Here is a 22,795-nt window from a genome sequence, read left to right on the forward strand (position 1 = left end):
AGGCACAAGTGAACTGAAGCCAATTACGCTCTCATGTAATGGGCCAAACGCCTTCAATTCTAAACACTGCCTAATTCATACAAACCAAAGAAGAGAGGAGGTAAAAAGAAGACGAAGACGCCGGGCTGCTAGCTGCTGATGAAAAAGTCACCAGCTTTCCAGTTACAAGCTAGGACACGCATCACCTACAGCAGGATGACCGACCTACCCTAACCATCTCCATCGTCCAAAATATAAGTTACATTTTACGAACATTCATTCCTCGTCAATTCATCATACCTACAAACATTTTACGAACATTCATCTCCTTTGTTAAATCACATTCCATCCTACGAACACTTTGCCTCTCCTAATACAAATTGTTGGTAGTAAATAAAATCGATTCTCAACCTTCAATATTCGTCTGTCTTTAATTATATGGAGTCAGAAACCACACACTTCCAACGTTGTTAATTTCATGTATTCTTGGTTGTGGCCTCTATGGCATCCTTTCCCACCCCTAATCCTTTTTATAAAAACCGAGTCCATAAGACCTATATAGTGTAGGGGTGGGATTTAACTGGGTTAGTCGGAGATATTTACTTCAAGGGAAGACAAATACTACGGTTTTGTCGAAGTACATTTCATTAGAGTAACACGAGCACAGGGATACAACATTGTATCATTGGGATATGGTTTGGTTGACAATCTGAAGTCTATTTTTTGGACTCTGTAGAAAGAGACAAGTAGTTGATGCACCGATTTGTATATGGGATGTGGAAATGCACTTTTACCCAATAATAATTTTAACTGTTAACGTTCTAAACTTTTATCATGTTTGTCTTTATTTTAAGATTATGTTTTTAGGGTTCAATTTGCTTTAAGATGGGTCCCGGCAGCTATCGAAGAAGCTCTGTGTTTTCGTCTTTGGTCAGTTGCATCTAAGTTTGGAATAGCGTGTGTGCACAGCGTAGATAAATCGTGATAAGCAATTTTAGACTCGTTTCATTAGACGACTTTGACCTTTAACTTTTTTTGTTCCTTTTTTCATTTCTTAAGATTAAATTGGAAATTAATTAATCACTTTCTGTATTACGTTTCTAAATTTTTAGATGATGATTGATTATTGGTATTATTGCGATTCTTTGGATTACTGCTCCTATCTTGAGGGTTAGTTTCACAAATTTCGGTTGATGTAACCTCCCACCTTCTTCAGATATTTATCGAACGTGGAAAAATCTTTCTGTCAAACTCGGGAATCTACATGGAGAGCATGCTACCCCTATGGATTAAATAAAGAGTTCCATTCAATATTCCATGCAGATTCCAAAAGTCGACGGAAATATTCCCGAGTTTTACAAGATATACCCAAAGAAGGTCGGAGGTTACATCGACAGAAATGTTGTGAAAACAACATGCTAGATGAGAACAGTAGCCCAAAGAATTCAAATATTATGGAAATTAATTAGCCCACTGCTAAAAAATTATTTACATACATACTTCTAGTTCCTATTTTGAACAAGAATTCTATGTGTATTAATAAATTTTATTTTTTATTAATAATTTTAACCCTAATATCCAACTAGATTTTTTAGACTCGACTTCTTAGTCCATTAAACACGCGCAAAAGTTATAGTCCATTGACTTAAAATGAGTATTTTATGTTAAATTGCTGGTTGAAGATGGTTAAATTTGTGCTGATGTTTGGGTTAAAATACTAATCCTTATTAATTAATAACTTAACTGTGCATTGAACGGATACCATAACACTTAGTTCGCTGTACTTTATCATAACAAAGATTCATACAAAATTTCAGCCAGATCCATCCAGTAATTTCCTAGAAAAAACGGAATGGACAAATAGACATATAGGCAAACAAAAAGAAATGTGGAAATTCTGCAGTTGTATCATTAATCTGTTTCATATTGTTGACATATCTAAAATTATTTCGATTTTATAGACGTCCGGCATAAACGCAGTCCCCACAGTATTATTTACCATCTTCGTTTAAGCTGAATAAACGGAATAGCGATAATATCCTATAAAAGAATACTTTCTGGTGTATGGCGATGTCAGTGGAAGTATATCTAAACCTTGAGTGAAAATTACTCTGACTTTTTGTATGGATAATTAGTTTAAAGCATGACCATAGCAAAAGTCTATACATTGTTTGTATTTACAGAGCTATAATGTTCGATGAAATAAGGGAGAAATTAACTAAATATTAATTTACTTGTTCGTAGGTTCAGTGTTACAAAAAACATCATCGCAAACATTAATTAATGAGGCACGAATTACCTCCCTTTGTAATCGCTCTTTATCAGTTAAAAAATCATTAAAAAAAACATTTCCTCTCCAAAGTTTTTCAAAATAAAACATGACCGTATGTTTACGATTGCAAATTGACGATTTTATTTTTTAATTTAAAAATGTCATGTTGAGAGGAGACTGTAAGTTTGTTTTTATTTTATTATTTAGTTTTTAGTTTTATTTTAGTTTCTTTTAAAAAATTTAAAAAACGTGTGTAAGTGAATTGACATCTGTTCCTTTATAATTATATAAGAAATATTCAGAAAAAAATGGCGTGTGTTGAATTTTTATTTAAAAAATCTGGATTCTTTACATTAATTCTTTTTAGCTTTAAAAGGTTAAGAAAGAATTTGCTAAAAAAAATGTTTTAATTCGTTATTTGTTTTGTTTATTTTTAAATTGTTTTATTTATGTTTTAAAAATTTTCAACTGCTATGGAATTTCCACGGGTTTTGTTAGTTATTATTATTATATAAGAAAGCTATTACTTAAAAGAAAATTAATACTCATTGAACAACAGAAATAACTGATGTAGATATATATATATATTTTTTTTTCTTTCATTTTGTCTTTCAGGTAAATGTTTTTCTTTTGTCTATAACCTTTGCAAAATCATTGACTCCATTTCCTGAACTTTTCACCTGTCCATAACAAACGTGAAAGGTAAAATTGATTTCCTCATTTTTTTCTTTTCTCATTTTCTTTGTATCAATCCACATTCATAAAACTTAAATAAAGAACTAAAAGAACAAAATAATAAAGAACACATAACAAAACAATATAAAATAAAGAATACAGAAATTTTCTAAAAACAAAATTCTTTTAGAAGAAGAAACACATGGGATTCTATTTAATTGGTTTGGGTTAGAGGAAATATGTTTTTGAAGTTAAGAATGAAATTAGTTTCCAAAGACACAAAATTTCTTGGGTATGATTGGACATCATTTTTATTAACTCATTTCACATAATGGCAATAGATCGGGAGAGCAGGGAGACATAAAAAAAATGTTACTTTATGCTCCCTTGTAAGACACTGAACATTATAAAATGAAGATCAAGTGTAAGTGGAGTAATCTTGAGAAAGGAGTGGCGCTCTCCCCTACATCTCGGCTCAGTAGCTAATGAACAGGAAGCATTTGGGTTGCCCTGAACTATGGTCGTTCATTTTACTTTTATGATTAGCAAGTTTTGACTTATCACCTGATAGGAAAGGGTTTAGTAGATTCATCATCATCATCATCATCATGATTAGTTTAACGTTTGTTTTACATTTTGGCATATGTTGGACGGCTTTTAAAATTAACTTCCAAATTAACCTACCTTTTACCAAGTCTTTATTATTACTTTTTCTTTCAAGTCTATTTCTATCACTTCTTCCTAGTTTACTTCTGCTCCCTCAAATAGTCTATATCAACTAACCCAAGAATTCTTATCCATTCTTTCAAGGTGACCAAACTAACAAAGTCTCCAGACCTATACAATACAGATTCATTCTTATTATTTGGATCCTTCCGACAACTGTTCCCATCTTGTATGTTATCGAAATTGGGAAATCTTTCTGTCAAACTCAGAGGAATATGCACAGAAGTTTGAACGGAACTTTTTATTTAATCCACAGTGGTAGTTATGATCTTGTTCCATTAGTCATCTGCAGGAATCTATCTTTTACAACTGAATTGTCTGCATGGGTAGAATACCAAGTATTCAGGAACCTTATGTTTTCTAGATGTACATATCACTACTATTACTACATAGTACTGCTTTTATATATATATATATATATATATATATATATATATATATACGAGCAAACAGTTAATAAAACATGTTAAAAACACTTTGAAAAAGAGTTAAAAACATATTTAATCTGAAAAGGAAACACTAGATAAGTGGATAGTCCTTAATCCGCAGAGTTTCGAAGAAATACTTTCCTTCTCATCAGAGGGTAGGAATTAGCAAAATGCAGGATCGGATTTTGCATATATATATATATATATATATATATATATTTTTTTTTTTTTTTTTTTTCAAATCGTCCCATAAGTAATAATATATATATATATATATATATATATATATTATGATTGCTTCATATTTACAGAATGATCGCCGTCCCACCCAATAAAAACCCTATCAGCCCCTCCAGTTTATCTCACATGGTCACGCAGGTGGCTTTCCAAACCAGCAGCTGACTTACATGGCCTGAAGTAAAGGTGACACATAAAGTCAAGTGTCTGCACCCGGTTAACTGGACCACTCTGTGGTATGGTGTCCCTGTGCACAACCACATGCCTCCTCAGACCAGCAGTCGACTTGCACTTCCTGCCACACACTACACAGGTTGTCTCATGAGATCACGGAGATCAGCAAAGCAAATAAGGACGTCTTTCGTATGACTTCGTGTAGTTCACACATCCAGCTTTGGACAGTAGAAAAGCACCCACATGTTTCCCACATCTAGCCACACAAGCATTCAATTCCTTCACAGACTCTTTATGCAGATTTCTCTTAAGCTCCTCCTGTTCAAAGCACTTTGTCTCCAATACCTTGCAATCCTTCGCGACAACTCCTCGCCACTCACTCTTATTCTCATCTCTTCCCATCTCTCAACATTTATGCAGAGCTTGTTAACAATCTCTGAATCTCTTCCTTGGTTTGTGCTGTGAGTGCTTGCCATCTTACCGTAGTATAGCTGCTTTGGTAATCTGCAGTCATCCATACGGACAATGTGTCCAGCCCAGCACATCTGATTGCTAGTCATCATGCTCTCTGAAAGACAGCAGTCTCTGGTGTCATTGATTGCCATTTTATGTTAAGGATAGAACACTCTACCAGTGATTTTGAACCTCAAGCCAACTCCAGTGTTACAGTAATTGTCTGTATTTTTGAGATGAGGTGTTTTCATTGATTGAGATTGTCGGACTGACTTCCTCATCTTAGTTGTTATTGTCACAACGTTTCTGCCGTTTTGCCCTCCGGCCTTCGTCAGGTGTTTTTTTGTATCGAACTGGGGAACCGTTTGTTAGGAGTCTCGTGACATATGGCCGAATGGTCCTAGATGTTGTATCAAAGTTTACAGTTAACCAAAGGTGCTGAGTTCAATCCTGAATGAAGGCAGTGAAAAAGTAACATTCAAAACAGAGAATCAGCAACTATGTCCCAAAGCCTAGCTGGAGTTCGAACACGGTATCCCCGTATAATAATAAAGGGTTGCGTTCGAGACTCCTAACAAACGGTTCCCCAGTTCGATACAAAAAAACACCTGATGAAGGCCGGAGGGCAAAACGGCCGAAACGTTGTGACAATAACAACCAAGATGAGGAAGTCAGTCCTACAATCTTAATCCAGTGTTACAGTCTCGAAAAGCATGGGCAAATACAACCGCAAAATATATTGAGAACAGCGTCGAGGAAGGCATATCACCTTGCTTGACACCGTTGTCAACAGTGATCTCTTCTAAAAGTTTCCTGTTGTATGCAACACGTGCTTTCATATTACAATGTAGTTCTTTCAACATGTGGATGAATACCCAAGTTTGCTAAGTACGTTGCACAGGGCCTCCCTGTTGATAGTGTTAAAGGCCTTGGTTAGGTCTATAAAGACTTGATACAGAGGAGAGTTTTGTTCCAAGCAATGTCCTGATAAATAAATTTAGTATATATATATATATATATATATATATATATATATATATGTGTGTGTGTGTATTTATAAATATACCAATACAAATAGTAGATATGATTATATCGTTTATCTTTTTCCTATGTAATTTTTACAAAATGCATTCTGAAAAAAAAATGTGCCACTTTGATGTAGCGGGCTAGTATCTGGGACATAATTTGTAGAGATATTATGTAGGGAGTTGAACAGCAAGATATCTGTTTACACTACACTTAAACTTCTGCATGTTAGTACAGTCAAGGAAGCAGGAATCCGGAAGAAACTATTAGAGTAGAAGGCTTTCTCACATCTAGGGATTTCTATTGTATAGGGGTGGGATTTTGCTGCTTATTGGTTTTATCGGATGTATTTCCATCGAGAGGGCATGAGATCTTGTAATTCGTTGGAGCATCCATCATTAAAATTCTTTAAATAAATTTAGTAAATAATTCTATATATGTGTGTGTGTCCTGATAAATAAATTTAGTATATATATATATATATATATATATATATATATATATATATATATATATATATATATATATATATATATATATATATTATTTGCTATAATAATTATTAAATACATACAGACATTAGTGTTTTATCCTTTTGGGAATCATCAGTGCAAGGTGCCACGATTAACACCGGTCGATAGATTCGAATCCGGTAACAGAAGCCATCTCTGACTCCACTAACAAGGACTTAATCCATTCGGCCACCGGTAACTGCGAGAAATACTGTTGAAATTTAAACATTTATTTTTAAATGTTTTTAACACGTGTCAGGGTGAACTAATCATATGATGATGTGCTCGTATGAGCTAAATTGACCGACTTTATTTCAATTGAAAGTGCTCAACGATAAGAAACGTGTTTTTTAAAGGGGCTGACATAATCATTTACTATATTAATTATTAAATACCTACAGACACTAGTGTTTCATCCTTTCTGAAATAATCAGTGCAAGGTGTCTCGATAAACGTTGGTTGATAGATTCGAACCCGACATATAATTATATATATATATATATATATATATATATATATATATATATATATATATATATAGTTAGTAAGTTATAAAATATATATGGCGATTAAGCTATACTGAATATTCCGCGTTTCATCCACTCTAACACTAAATATTTCACGTTTCATCCAGTGGATGAAACGTGGAATATTCAGTGTAGCTTAATCACCATATACATTTTATAACTTGCCTGAAGAATCCTAGAGTTGATGAAATGCGGAATATTCAGTGTAGCTTAATCGCCATATATATTTTATAACATACTAACTAGCTCTACCTACGTATTGAGCACTGTTGAAGTAAATACTTAAAGCTTACGCATAAATTTATACTTTCGTATATTAATTTATGTGAGTAAATGAAGTTGTTATAAATACTATATATATATGCTATACAGTTTCTCATGGCGGCATTGTCCTGTTCAGTTCTTGCTAACAAACTATTATCATTTCAAGTGCACTTTTCTCTGACAATATACATATTTGTAACTCTATATAATAATAAATTAAGGAAATGTAATGTCCGTATGTATGTTATCACCCTGCACTGTGCTGAAATAGAACGTCCGGTTTTGGAGATATATTGCCATAACTGGATACATTCTTGAACTACATTAACCTTGTTACTTAGATAAGTATGTTTCAATTTTTACAAAGCTGGTACAATCATATTGGCTGCGTTTGTGATGACTAGGGCTATGACAATCTAGTATATATCCGTTAATATCTTATATGTTTTTATATAGACGGATGTGGTTCTCGGTTAATTGTGTCTGTGTCGAATATATACCCGAGAGTCAAAAGAATGAAAAGAATATTCTATTTTCACAGCCTTAGTGATGGACGTCCATAGAAATAAAATATTTTGAAGCCTGACAACAATATACAACTAATTAAGGATACAACTTTAATTTATTTCCTCCGTGAAACAATGTCACAGCTCATACAAGCCATGAAAGCCAACATACGGAAAGTCCAAGTCTTTAGTTTCGCCCTCAACTGAAATTTTCAGTAGAACATATCTGAACTCAGAATTTGGAATCCGAATTACTTGCGTGTTAGGTAAGTACTCTGCCAGCCGAGCCACCACACGACATACAAGAAGGTCTATTGACTTACACAGATAAAACAAACTGTGACAGAGTATGGAATGAACCTAGTTTTTCTCAACAAAAAGGGGAGTAATCATCCGACTAAAGGGGAGTAATCATCCGACTAAAGGGGAGTAATCATTCGACTACTAAGAACCAAGGCTGATGTTTCACCAGTAGGATTTTACACATTAATTAAATAATTTTTAAAAAAATCTAATTTTCAATATCATATGTCATTTGTGAATATCAATTCATTCCAAAACATGTTTCGCCTGTGTAAAATAAAATTCGATATGCCAATCAGACATTATTAACATGTTCAAATCCAAAATGAAGTTACAGAAAGGAATATCAAACAGAATGGAATTGGCAATTTTTTTTTTTTTTACATTTGGAAAACATACATCAAATCCGTTGCCAATGTTGCTGAAAAAATGGTGGGCTTTTTCTACCGCTTTAGTAGATATCTCACTGCTGATGTAATTCTCTATCTGTATAAAAGCCAGGTACATCCAAGGATGGAGTACCGTTGCTACATCTGGGTAGGAGCTTCTAGAAAGATCTTATCTTGCCTTGACAAAGTTTAAAATAGATTCATAGTCTAGTGAGGGATGCCCTTTTCTCTTCCCTGCAACCTCTTTCCCACAGAATAGACGTTGCGAGCCTGTTTCTGCTTTATCGTTATTTTCATGACAAGTGCTCGTCTGAGCTCCAATCTATGGTTCCCCCTCTCCAAACTTTCACAAAAAACACTCGTCTACTTGAAACCGCTATCAATAATTTCTCCCACTCTTTCTGTGCCTAAACCTAAACGTAAATTCCATGAACGCCTGTGGAACTTTGTTCAGTTTATCTGGTTTCCAACTGAATACAATTTGGTCGTCTTCAAGTCCAACGTAAACAAGTTTTTGATGAGCCGTCCCCTTAAGTAATCCAATTTACCAAATTTCCACTACTAACGATTACTACGATATTGTCTCATTGACTACTGTACACTTATTAACCCTTATCCTTGAGTGGTCTCTGGGCCTTGATAAGTGGTAACTCCTATTTAAAAAAATTCTGGTACTAGCTAGAGTTTCTCAACTTGATGATGCAAAACATTGTAAAATTATGTTTCTCAATTTTTGAGATGAAGATTGATAATTTGTCTGGATTATTTGGACTACTGTTCTCATCTTGAGTATTATTCGAGAATTGTCCGCAAGGACTCGTGGCATAATGGATAAGGTAATAGGTAAAATTCTGTTCGAAGTGACACTCCTCTCTAGGTTACAGGTTCAATCCTCAATGGCCGTAATACTCAGAATACAGTTGCATATTGTTTAGGTTATTTACCCAGTTGTGGTTGACGAAACAAAAGCATGATATCTTTATGGTTAAAGAAAGAGTTTTGTTCAAATTTTTGTTCAGATTCAACAAGATACTCCTGAAGAAGGTTATAGGTTGTATCGGCCGAAACATAGTGAAAATAACACTCAAGACGAGAACAGTAGTCTGAATGACAATACGAATGCATTGAAAACTCTGATTTCTGTAATGTCTTTTCTATTTTATTGTGCAGCATAGAGTAAAAACAAGACACAAAAATGCTTTTTTAGCAATTGTCTCACGATTTTTGGCAAAAACTAAAAATAACTGATAATTAAAACATTTCATAAACAAACATAAAACATTTCATAAAACATTTCATAAACAAACATAAAACATTTCATAAAACATTTCATAAACAAACATAAAACATTTCATAAAACAAAAAGCTTTTTTTTATTAAAACTTTATAAAATTAGTTTTTTATGGGTTTTGTTCGTTACCTTTTTCACCCCAACACTTGGAATTTATGATGCTATAATTTGGGATCATGTTTAACAAGGGACTGTGGGGAGTTGAGCGGCGAGATATCTGTAAAATTTTCATTAAAAAAATGCCAACGAAGGAGAGTACATCGTTTTTTCACACAAATGCATATTTATCAACAAATGTATTCGCTGCATTCTTTGGTTTTCCCAGTGAGGGATCAAAAAAGAAATTAATTAATAAGTCGTTTTTACATGCGTGCGCGGTCGCTAGTCTTTTGTTCTTTTTATCGTCACTTTTCTATGTGTGTGGCCGTTGATCCGTGTGGTTATGTCATCTAGTGATAGAATGTTTTGCTTAGACAAATAAAACGCATGTATGGATACACAATGCAGACTTGTTGCACTTTCAAAGGTTTTATTGGAGAAAGAAAGTTTGTTTATGATGGGAAAGACTAAAATTAATTAATTTTATTTAGCATTGAAATGTTCGATGAACAGACACTCTTAAGAACATTCACGTAGATTCCTACTTTGTCGGGCAGCCTTGTCTGGTTGCTTCCTCGATTCAAACTTTTAGAAACTATGCCCTGTGCCCCGAACACTGGACGTAATTTCTATCTAAAAAAATTGACACCTGCATTTCTAACAGATTTTGTCTAAGGAGCTGACCTTTAAACCCTCACATCAACCATGTCAGCTGCAGTAGGTCTATTTACTACTAGGTTATCCTGACATGTACTCTGTATAACCTTACCAAAATTCATACTAGTAAACATAATCTCAACTTACTGGTGTATGATTCCAGTATATAAACAGAAATACGTGGGGCTGTCTCACTGAATAACTGAAGTAAATAATTATTTTGGAGGATTTTTTTTTTTTCATTTAAGGTGTTAACCCCAATTGCGTGGTTTGCAATATTGTTTTTGACTGATAGGCACAATACAATTTGTCATTTTGCAAGATTAAATTAAATGTGATAAATATTTATTCCAGTCATACACTTGACCAAAATAGTTTATATAACAAAGATTAACAAAGAAGTAATTTTTCTTGAAGAATAATGAAAAATAAAGATAACGTTGTCGCAGATTAAAAATAACTTACTTGCAAAATGTCTTATCTTTCTGTTGCAACATAGGTGTCTACAAAAATAAATGTCTTGTCATCCAGTCTATCCAGTTATTTTAGGCGGAAAGTTTGCTTTCAGAATTATAAACAAATGAAAAGTAAAATATAAAAAGAGCAATAAATGCCAGTATTTAATATTCTTGTGCTACCAGATCAGGCTGTCTGAAGATGCTCACTTCCTGACCAAAAACGCACCAAACATTGATGTTATTGTTTGTTCCTTTCTCTTTGCAAAACTGAATCGTGTCCAAGCAAAGTCTAAAACAAAAATAATGTCTCTAAAAAACAAACAAACTATACACCAAATTTGAAGAATAAAACCTTTTCTTCCAAAACTATTGGATTTGGTATTAAATAACCCGTATAAGAGTTGATATGCCGTAAAACACAACAACCAAACCAAACACCATGAATAAATATTTGAAGATATAAAGAATTTGAAGCACAAACCTTTTTTCAAAATTATTGCATTCAGCATTAAATGATCCAAAAAGTGTTGATATGCCGTAAAACAAAACAACTAAACCAGTATTTAATATAAGCTTCCCTTCTCATGATCCTTTTTCTTTTCTTTTTTTTTTCCCAGGTATATTTATACCATCTCATTGACATTAATCTAAACAATTTTTAGAAAGTCAAGGGTGTGAATTCCATATAGAAACGTTGATTTAATTTGAATAAAATAAAATACGCATCAAATGCGCTTGAAAGCCAAATCACAACGTGATATTATGAAATAAAATATTTTACTTGTTTGATGCAACGCTCGGCTCTTAACAAACAGACTTTTCTTTCACCAAATTTACAACATACTTAAATCATTCGTTGACATCTATGCTGATGACACGACCATCTAGGCAACACATCAAAGGCCATAAATGACAAAGTTCTCTCTAATTCTCTCTCCTCTGATCTTGAGCACGTAGTACAATGGGGGAAGAGGTGGCTGGTCACTTTTAATGCATCCAAAACCAAGCTTCTATCTTTACATCATCAACGCTCTGATCCCCATCTGGCATCAATTGAAATGGATGGCTCTCGTTTTGGGGAGGCTCCATGTTTTGACAAGCTTCTGAGTTTGAGCTTTACTCCTGATCTGAAATGGAACATGTACATCAAATCTGTTGCCAAGGACGCTGGGAAAATGGTGGGATCCTTCTATCGCTCCAGAAGATATCTCACTACTAATGCAATTCTCTATCTTTATAAAAGCCAAGTACGTCCAAGGATGGAGTACTGCTGCCACATCTGGGCAGGAGCTGCTAAAAACAGCCTATCCTGTCTTGAAAGAGTACAAAATAGACTTCGTGGTTTAGTGGGGATGCCCTTTTCTCTTCCCTTCAACCTCTCTCCCACAGAAGAGACGTTGCGAGCCTGTCTTTGTTTTATCGTTATTTCCATGGCAGGTGCTCGTCTGAGCTCTAATCCTTCGTTCCTCCTTGCCAATCTTTCACGAGAAACACCCGTCTGGCTGAAACTACTGTCAATAATTTTCCCCACTCTTTATCTGTGCCTAAATCCAAACGTAGATTCCATGAGCAAAGCTTCTTTCTTAGAACTGCATGCCAGTGGAACTCTCTGCCGCTTGCCTGTTTCCCACCTGACTACAACGTGGACGTCTTCAAGTCCAACATAAACAATCTCCTGACAAACCGCCCCCTTAAGTAAGACACTCTATCAAAACCTCCAATACTAATGATTACTACAATACTATCTCATTGATTACTGTACACGCAATAACCCTTATCCCTGAGTGGCCTTCGGGCCTTGATAAGTGGTGACCCCCATGTAAAAAAAAAACATGGCAAGGAAGAAGAAGAAAAAAAGAAAGAAAACAACATACTGAGAATGGAGTATAGCTCTGAAATATATTTATGTTATACATTTCAAACAGGTAAAATATTTGTTTATTTTCCTAATATTACGTTGTGATTTGGCTTTCAAGCGCACTTGATTCGTATTTTATTTTATCGTATAAGAAATTTTTTATGCTTTAAGTTTTTTAAATCCTCATCTTTATGCTGTTTCTTTTGATTGTCTTGTAAAAGAACATTTTTGCTTTTGACTTTGCAGAACATGATTGAGTTTGTCAAAAGATTAAAAAAAAAAACAATAATAATATCAATGTTTGGTGTATCGTTGCTGAGGAAGCCAGTATCTTCAGACAGCCTGGTCTGATAGCAGCAGATGCCTAAACAGGTATTACCAGTCCGGACCAAAACAATGCTAACTGTGAGGCAACTGCACTTTCCCTAACTGCCTAAACAACTGGATGTCTTTAAAGGTCATACCCAGGTTTGAAGAATTCAGAGTGGATGGAGTGAGTTCAGTGAACTTCTGCCATTACTAACCAGCAGAGCGTTACCACTGTTGGCAAAGGAAGGAGTCTATGAGGTATGTGTGCACAGTGTGATGATATATGTAAGTGAAAGCTCGCCAGTGAGGGTTGAGGATATGAGTTGCATGGAGAGTAATGATATGAGAATGTAATGATGCATGTCAGTGACGCTTGACCAATGAAAGTTGAATTTGTGTTATAGGCAGGGAAAAGATGAGAATGATGGATGTGTAATTTGAGTCTTAATGACGGGTTTAGATCTGATGAACTCAGAGGCAGCTTAAGTCTAAACAGTACAGAACAAGGTAATTAATTTGGTTACCTTAAAAGAATGTATGAGAGTTCTTGGGTCAGTAAATATGATAATCGAGGAAGCAATGTAAGGAAGGCCATGGAAAACCTGGGAGGAAGAAATAAGAATAGATTTCAGACAAACGGTTAAAAAAACTAGGCAAGGATCGATTAGTTTGGAAATCAATTCCTCACATCTTTGCCCATTAAACCAAATATGACGATTACTATTGTTGATCAACATTCATCAATTCATTTCGAATGAATCCGATGGTTATTTTTGGCATTCGTTTCCCCAATATCTTTCTAGTTAGAATTTTTCTAGAAAGATATCGGGTACTTACACGGGTGGAACCACGTGAAGGTTGCCAACACTCTTAAGTAAAAATGTTTATGTGGATCAAACTGGATTTAAACTTGGCACACCCAGATTGTCAGTCCATGTCATTAAACACTGGTCATGTTGCTGCTAATGATGATAATTGTATTCGGTTATGAATTCTTATTTCTTATTTAATTGAGCTAAATACATTTTATTATAATAAACGGTGTTTAATAATTAACATTGTTAAAAATTAATTAGTTATTATCGATCTATCTGTCTATCTATTTATCTATCTATTCAATGATATTCTTAAAATAGTTTATATTGGGAGTTATTTATTGTGTATAGAATAAAGTGTAGCAATGGGTTTTAGCTGAGGATGTTTACATAAATTAGCTTAGTTAAATATAAACAAAATAACCTTGAACAGGCGTACGTGACAGAGAAGGTCATGTTAAGGAGATGTGTATTTTAATCGGTTACGTCACCGGAACTGAGGTCAAGAGGTCGGGAGTTTTAGTTAGTCACGAGAGTGAATAGACGTACTTGAAGTCAGGAAGCGAGGTTATAACGTATGAGCATGTAGACGAAATCCAGGCTCTTGTGAAGACCATTTGAGACAACTGAAATAAATTTATATTTTAAAAATATAAACTGTTGTTCTTGTGGTTTCACAAAAGAAGAAAGAACAATGATCTCAATTGGTTATGATGTTGGTCGTTTCATGTTTCATCACGTAGCTCAGCAGTGAAGATAGAAGAAATCTTGAAGAAAGAAAGGTATGAAGAATATAAGCTTATAAAAAAATGATACTTTTATGTAAATCTGAATTGTAATATATACCCGTGTGATAACTCTCTGATACAACATGACTCAGCAGTTTATACGTCGATATCATATCCCCTGGCTAAACAACATACATACAATTTATACGTTTATAACGGGTGCCAAGAAAAATATCTCCGCACTTCTCAATACAATATTACTGTTTTAATATCTCACCCAATATATAACATATGACACGTTTTATCCCTGCCTATATAACAAACGGTAATAAACCACACGCACACGCACACGCACATATACACACACACACACACACACACACACACACACACACATATATATATATATTTATATATATATATATATATATATATACACACACACACACACATATATATACACGCACACACACACACACACGAAGGGACGTTTAAAAAGTAATGCCTCCTATGTTTTTATTCCGCCCGAATGGATCAGAGGGGCGTGCAAATTGCATTGTAATGATGACTAAAAATATGCATTCATAACCTGAAAGTTTAATCGCTTTGTTGCAGATATTGACAGTGTAAGACTCTAAGAAAGCAACCTCTGTCATGGACGTGCATCAGAAGCAGAGATGTGTCATTGAATTCCTGGCAAAAGTTAATTGATTATGGTGGTAACGCTGTAGGAAAATAAATTCGTTTATATGGTACCACTCTCCTATCTTCGTAGATCTTCAACATTTTGAGTTTAAAATAAAAATAGGAAGCTTTATATGCTTCGTAAATATATAAATTAATGGAAACTCATCATTTCTATGAAACCGTGTACTTTGTACTTACGAATATGTTGTAGATGTTTCTGCATTTGTTCCATTTCTTTCTGATCGTTTTAAAATGCGACTTACAGCGTTTAATTGTATTCATTTACTTTCGGTGGATTGTTTGCAGCATTATTTCAGACCCGGGGTCTTCTAAATGGTGGCTATTGGCTACCAAAGGTCAATGAGGCTATCCGGCAGGATCAACAAACCATAGAAAGACCAAAATAGGTTTGTTAAACGCTGGGAAATTGATTAACTTGTGAAGACTGAAAACTCGCAACCTTCAATATCCCGAAAATAAAACAAATTCAATGAAAACTCATTGTTGCCAACGCGAATATTTCTGCATTGTATATAATTGGTCGTTATGATATATCAATTTAATTTGCTACTCAAACATAATATTAACAATATAAAGTTATAGAGCGATGACAATAAGAAAAATACAATGAATATACGTTTATATATATATATATATATATATATATATGTATAATTGTAATATTTTGTCAGCAGTTGAAAAATCGACTACTGCGAAATCTGTAAAGCATCCATAATATACATATATATATATATATATATATATATATATATATATATATATATATATATATATATATATATATATATATATAATGCTCCTTATCTTGAGTTGAGAATATTGGGAAGTGATACACGATATATTATTAGCGTATTAAGCGATGCTCTTTGTGTAAACAAATCGAGCTTAGGTATCAAAACCTCGTTAATTCACTACCCGCACAGCAGCTGCCGTTTAGCGTAGAGGTTCGAAGCCTTGACTGTCGCACATTCTCTCTATTAACTTACTCTATTTTCTCTCCGAAAGTTTAATCACACATATTGTACACATATATTAAACCCACCATGACAGATATGCTATATATATATATATATATATATATATATATATATGCCTTCGTTATATAATGTTCCTCCTCCTATATCACAGATCAGTTTTCTTCCCCCATCCCCAAACAGTCTCACTATTTTATCCCTTGCTGCACAATTATTTCGCTCCTAATGTAACTATTGTTAGACATTGTATCTCTATTACGTTACCTAGCATCTTCTTTCCTCTTCTGATGAAAAGCATTAGGTTTCGAAATACCATGGTATAAAGAGTTCTCACTTACTCTACACACCTTAATTGAATAAATGAATAAATCTAATATATATATATATATATATATATATATATATATATATATATATATATATATATATATATATATATTGGTAGTGGCACAGATGAGTTGTGATACAACGAAACAGGACTGTATGTCGATGACTACAAATATATATTGGTATATAGTTTTATATCGTCATTTTCTTTTTTTATTGATTTCTTTATAAGCTCCAAAACATCTTGTTGAGCTTTGCATTATCCTGATAAGTCCCCTCTTAAAGAATCGATCTTATTCTTATTCTCGATCTTATTCTTTTAACTACCCCTATATATATATATATATATATATATATATATATATATATATATATATATATATATGAACAAATGATTAATAAAACATGTTAAAAGACATCTTGAAAAAGAGTTAAAAACATATTTAATTTTAAAAAAGGAAGCACAAGATAAGTGGATAGTCCTTAATCCGCGGAGTTTCGAAGAAATACTCTCCTTCTCATCAGAGGGCAGGAATTAGCAAAATGCGGGATCGGATTTTGCATATAAAAGTATTTAATGAAACTACAAGTAAGTCACAGATCATACTTGGTTGAAGAAAAGGGTGAGGTAAGGGGAATAGGAGGTAAAAGAAAAATGATAAAAAGATTTCACATGAATGGATAGTCCGGTGAAGGGTAATATATATATATATATATATATATATATATATATATATATATATATATATATATATATATAGGGGTAGTTAAAAAAATAAGAATAAGATCGATTCTTTAAGAGGAGACTTATCAGGATTATGCAAAGCTCAACAAATTGTTTTGGAGCTTATATATTCAGATTCAGCCACTCTGATGAGTCGTGGACGACGAAACACGTGTCAATGAATAATTATATTTAAAAAAATAATATATATGCCGCTCCCCATTAAAGGGAGTACCAGATTGGTCAATGGTAAAATTATTTCCAAAAAGCATTTAGGTAAAAATGCACTTTCGTATAAATACTTGAATTAATTCAAGAAAGTATCGCTAACAAAAACAAATAAAAACATATATATATATATATATATATATATATATATTAATTTTACTTATACAAACATTAATGGCTACATATGTGCATACATGTTTCTGTAATCACCCACGTTGGGGGATTACGTCTTCAGGCCAAGAATTACCGTCGACGGTAATTCTTGGCCTGAAGACGTAATCCCCCAACGTGGGTGATTACAGAAACATGTATGCACATATGTAGCCATTAATGTTTGTATAAGTAAAATTAATATACCTGCTCTGTTCACTCATTGAGCACTATTTTGGTAGACACATGTTGTTTCATTGGATGTACTTCTAGAAAACTAATCTCTACTGGCTATATATATATATATATATATATATATATATATATATATATATATATATATATATATATATATATATATATATATAGTTTAATAAGCTCTACAAACTAAAAATAATCTTATTTCATTTATGTTAGGAGTCTATTACATCAGAAAAAGTAATCCCACAATGCAATTTGTATGCACAATTCTGTTTGAAACATGTTCAAGAAACAAATTGTTTAAAATTTTATAATCTTTATTTTTTTTTATTATTCAAACATTTTCATTTCTTTATCCGACTTCAGAATAAATTGGTTTTTTTCTGAAGAGTATTTTTTTAAAAGAAGATTGGCTTCACATTTCACACAGAAACAATAAAGAACACGTGCTTAAGAAGATGAAATATCTTCCGATTTCTTTTTCTTGAGCTGCAATATCAAAGTATCCATATGAAGGACGTTCAATAAGTAATGTCCTTGATGCACTTCTCATTGCAATAAAGCAACTAACTTGACACAGTTTAGTCAACCTTTATATATTAACCATCCAGAGCCACGCATTTTTTTCTTGAACTGAAATATCAACGTGTCAATATACATGTTAAAGACATCGCATCAGTAAAATAATAGTGTTTTTATAAACTATATACGAGGGGATGTACCCGTTCAATACCTAACACCACTAATAGTTTTTTTTGTTAGACTTTGCTCTTCTAGCAAACAAACCACAAACAAGCAAATAAACTGCGTCGATAATATTTACAGTTGAGAATTTAAATAAAAACCTTCTTTTCTTCCTTGTCTACAAAAAAAATAATAAATAAACAAACATAATTGAATAAAATTTAAATAAATTAAAAAATAAATAAATAAACAAACATAATTGAATAAAATTTAAATAAATTTTTTAAAAAATCCTTTGAAAAAGATAAATCTATTTTCTTAATCCCAGTTGGAGCGAGCAACAAGATAAAAACTAATATTGAAACATACACAAAAAAGAAAAGGAAAATATGGTCATTTTTATCAATACATAAAAATCAGAAATGCTTAGTCATGTTCTAATGGTCGCCTTGTAAGGTTTTATCAGCCGTTTTGTGTTCCAGATTCTTTTTCAGGATGGCAGTCGGCCAAAAAAAGATGGACATTTTTATATCTTGGAAGATAAAATTTATAGTTTGTAGATTTAATGGCTATTATTATTATTATTATTATTATTATTATTATTATTATTATTGTTATTATTATTATTGTTATTATTGTTATTGTTATTATTATTGCTATTATTATTATTGTTATTATTATTGTTATTATTATTATTATTATTATAATTATTATTATTATTATTATTATTATCCTTCCAAACATTTTATATCCTTCATAAAATATATTTGAATGTGTCAAGATTTAATTTATTGTGTCTCAGACTTTATCAATATTATCGATCTCCATTTGTCTACAAGTATATTTTGAATAATAGAAATTAAATCTGAGAGATATCACAAAGAAATATAATATCCTTTATTAAGAAATTACTTTGTCACCTCATATACAATATATACATATATATATATATATAGAGAGAGAGAGAGTAGAACAATCAAATTGTTGCCCTACAGAATCCAACATTACAGCTTTATTTTTAAACTTGTATTGAAAAAATTAATTCAAATAACTTGATTATGTAGTAGAGCTGACATTTATTCAGCCTCAATCATCGCCTCGATACTTGTCCGCAACTGGGAGCATACCTTTTCCACAAGTGCCGGCGGGAGCTCGGCGAATACTCGGTGGCTAGCGGCGATTGGGCTGGCTTTAGTGCTGCGGGGGGGGGGGGTCATGTTGGTGATGTTCTCGACGCATGACCAAACAAAGTAGTTCTGCAGATTCAGGTCGAGGGAGGAGAATGGGCAGTGAGAAAAGGGTACAAAGTCATAGCATTTCCTTCTGAAGCCAAGCCTGGGTCTCTTTGGACTTGTGGGCCGGTGCTGAGTCCTGTTGCCATACCCAAGGTCTGCCAGCGGCCACCTGATTGCACCAGGGGATCACCACACTCTTCAGCACATCCAGGTACACTTTGATGTTGACTTTCAAGCCGACTTACAAGATGTGAGGTGGTATGATGAAACCACACCAAAGACTATAACCGTGGGTTGTCCGATGCATTGAGTTGTACCCTCAAGTGTTGAACCATCCGGATTTGCATATTGAGGATGCTGGCAATGGTCCTGTTATAAATTGGATCGATAGAGAGCATGAGTTGTGCATTGGCACATCTATGATCTCGCTCGTTAAACATTATGTCACTTTCAAATATGATAGAAGACTCCTATCGCTCTTGGGATTTGTACACAACTGGCCAACAAGTAGATGGCCTGCAACAAAAAAAGAAAAACGGTTTTCATCAAACGGAAATGGAATCATGTCTTTTCTAGGGCGACAATTGTATCTCTTCACCCTGTATAATATATAAAATATAATTATGTATAGTTTATTAGGATTTCTTTTACTTTATGTTGTAGCTGAATAGTGTATGACTAGAGCTCTTAATTTAATACGGTCCTGGGTTAGGGTGAGTGGTGAAACCTCATTTGAGGAATGTGGAGTTATTATTGCTCCCAGGTCCACTTTGGCCGGAAGTGGTAATACCTGTTAGGACATCTCATAAAACGAGATTAGGCTGTCTGTAGATATTGGCTTCCTAACCTAAAATTCACCAAACATTGATGTTATTGGTTTTGTTCGTTTCTCTTTGCAAAAATCAATCATATTTGGCAAAGTCAAAACCAAAAAACATTTTTTTCTACAAACCTTTTTGCAAAATTACTGAATTCGGCAATAAATACTACGTAATGGGTTGATATGCCATAAAACAAAACAACTAAGTAAAAATCCATGAATAAATATTTAAAAATATAAAGAATTTTGAGCATAAAACCTTTTTCACAAATGACTGGATTCAACATTAAATAACCTGAAACATAGCCAACTAAATTTAACGTCATGTAAACTTTAGTTTTTCAAAATAAAGTGTTGCATATTCGCTTCAAAACTACTTTCATTAACAAGCATTTTTTGTCAGACATTTTAAGAACATATATTCTTATTATATACATAATTATCACCAATGTTCATGGGGAGGCTTTTCAATGTTTAAAATTACCCAGTCAGGCTATTATTGTAATATATATATATATATATATATATATATATATATATATATATATATATATATATATATATATATATATATATTTTACTATAATAATTAAATACCTACAGACACTAGTGTTTCATCCTTTCAGGAATCTTCAGTGCAGGGTGTCACGATTAATACCAGTCGAACGATTTGAAGCCCGCAACACGAGACATCTCTGGCTCGATTAGCAAAGACCCAATCAATTCGGCTACCATTAACCGCGTGAAATAACGTTGAATTTAAACATCTTAATTTTAAATGTTCATATATATATATATAATGATTCAAATGTACGGAAATTTCTCGAGAGTTCTTTGGGCTATCATCTCGTCAAGGGAAATCGATCGCATACAAAACAATATTACTGACGAAATTAAAGAACACTCCGGGGGAATTTGGATGTGTCGGAAATAAGAAACCAAAACGATTAAAAGAAAGATTTAATCTGAAATTACTGCGTTTAAAAGCGACTAAAATTGGAGGACCAACCTGTGGTGTTCTACAAAAACGGTCTCCAAAGCTGCATCAAACGATGGGAGAAATACATAACTGTGCCAAGTTTCGTTGCTCTACTGCTATGGCAAGTGGGTCAGGGGCATTGCTTATTGCACGCCCCTCGTATATATATATATATATATATATATATATATATATATACACACACACACATAGCATAATTCATATTGACGCACTGGTTCTCAAGTCACCAAAATTAATCAACGATGAGCCTGGATTATGGATTATACCAGATGGGTAACTATTTGTGAATAGCAGGCGCTGTATGTGCTCTCTATTTATCTCAGCATTGTTTCCAGTCGTCTTGAAATTTCTACTTACCATTGGAATTTAGCAGTGCAAGCTCAGGGGAGATGAGGTTGGGGATTAAACAACTCTTGCCATAAAAATTTCATGTGCGAGTCACAGCATCATCAGTGACGTTTCGTGGTACTCATTGAAATCGATGGACATCAGATATATATATAATAGTGTTTCGAGGTATTACACTTCAAAAAAAAACATCTAAAGATATTTGAGTCTGTCTATTACAACCCAAAAACCTTTATGTCACAAAAGTGTTCGACTGAGCTTCAATCTATGGTCCCCCCTCGCCAAACTTTCACAAGAAACACTCGTCTAGCTGTAAACACTATCAATAATTCCCCCCCACTCTTTATCTGTGCCTAAACCTAAACGTAGATTCCATGAACAAAGCTTCTTTCTTAGAACTGCACGCATGTGGAATTGTCTTCCGTTTTCCTGCTTTCCGGCTGACTACAATATGGCTGTGTTCAAGTCTAAAGTAAATAAGTTCTTGATGAGCCGTTCCATATAAGTTATCAAATTTACCAAATTTTCATTACTAATGATTACTATATTGTCCAATTTCTACTGTACACTCTTTAACCCTTATCCTTGAGTGGCCTCTGGGCCTTGATAATGTGGTGATGCCTATGTAAAAAAAAAAAAAAAAAAAAAAGGAGACAACAAAAACGTTATTTTTTTTGTGCCAATTTTAGTCGGTTTTAAACGTCTTATAA

The 22,795-nt window shown here is 33.4% G+C and overlaps 1 protein-coding gene across 3 annotated transcripts in view; it reads left to right on the plus strand.

Annotated features, from left to right (window-relative positions):
• Positions 1–22,795, plus strand: part of LOC145241299 (uncharacterized) — a 548,760-nt gene that overhangs the window by 157,514 nt on the left and 368,451 nt on the right. The window contains exon 2 of one of the 3 annotated variants that reach the window (XM_080104048.1): positions 2,867–4,036. The exons of the other annotated variants lie outside the window; for them this stretch is intronic. Coding sequence (XP_079960174.1) covers positions 2,867–2,941 — 75 coding nt within the window. The 3' untranslated portion in view covers positions 2,942–4,036. Of the gene's footprint in view, positions 1–2,866; positions 4,037–22,795 lie in introns of those variants that run through there. 3 annotated transcript variants of the gene reach the window in all.

Source organism: Euprymna scolopes, chromosome 20 (assembly GCF_053919585.1).
Source record: "Euprymna scolopes isolate OS-2025 chromosome 20, ASM5391958v1, whole genome shotgun sequence".
Classification (NCBI taxonomy): domain Eukaryota; kingdom Metazoa; phylum Mollusca; class Cephalopoda; order Sepiida; family Sepiolidae; genus Euprymna; species Euprymna scolopes.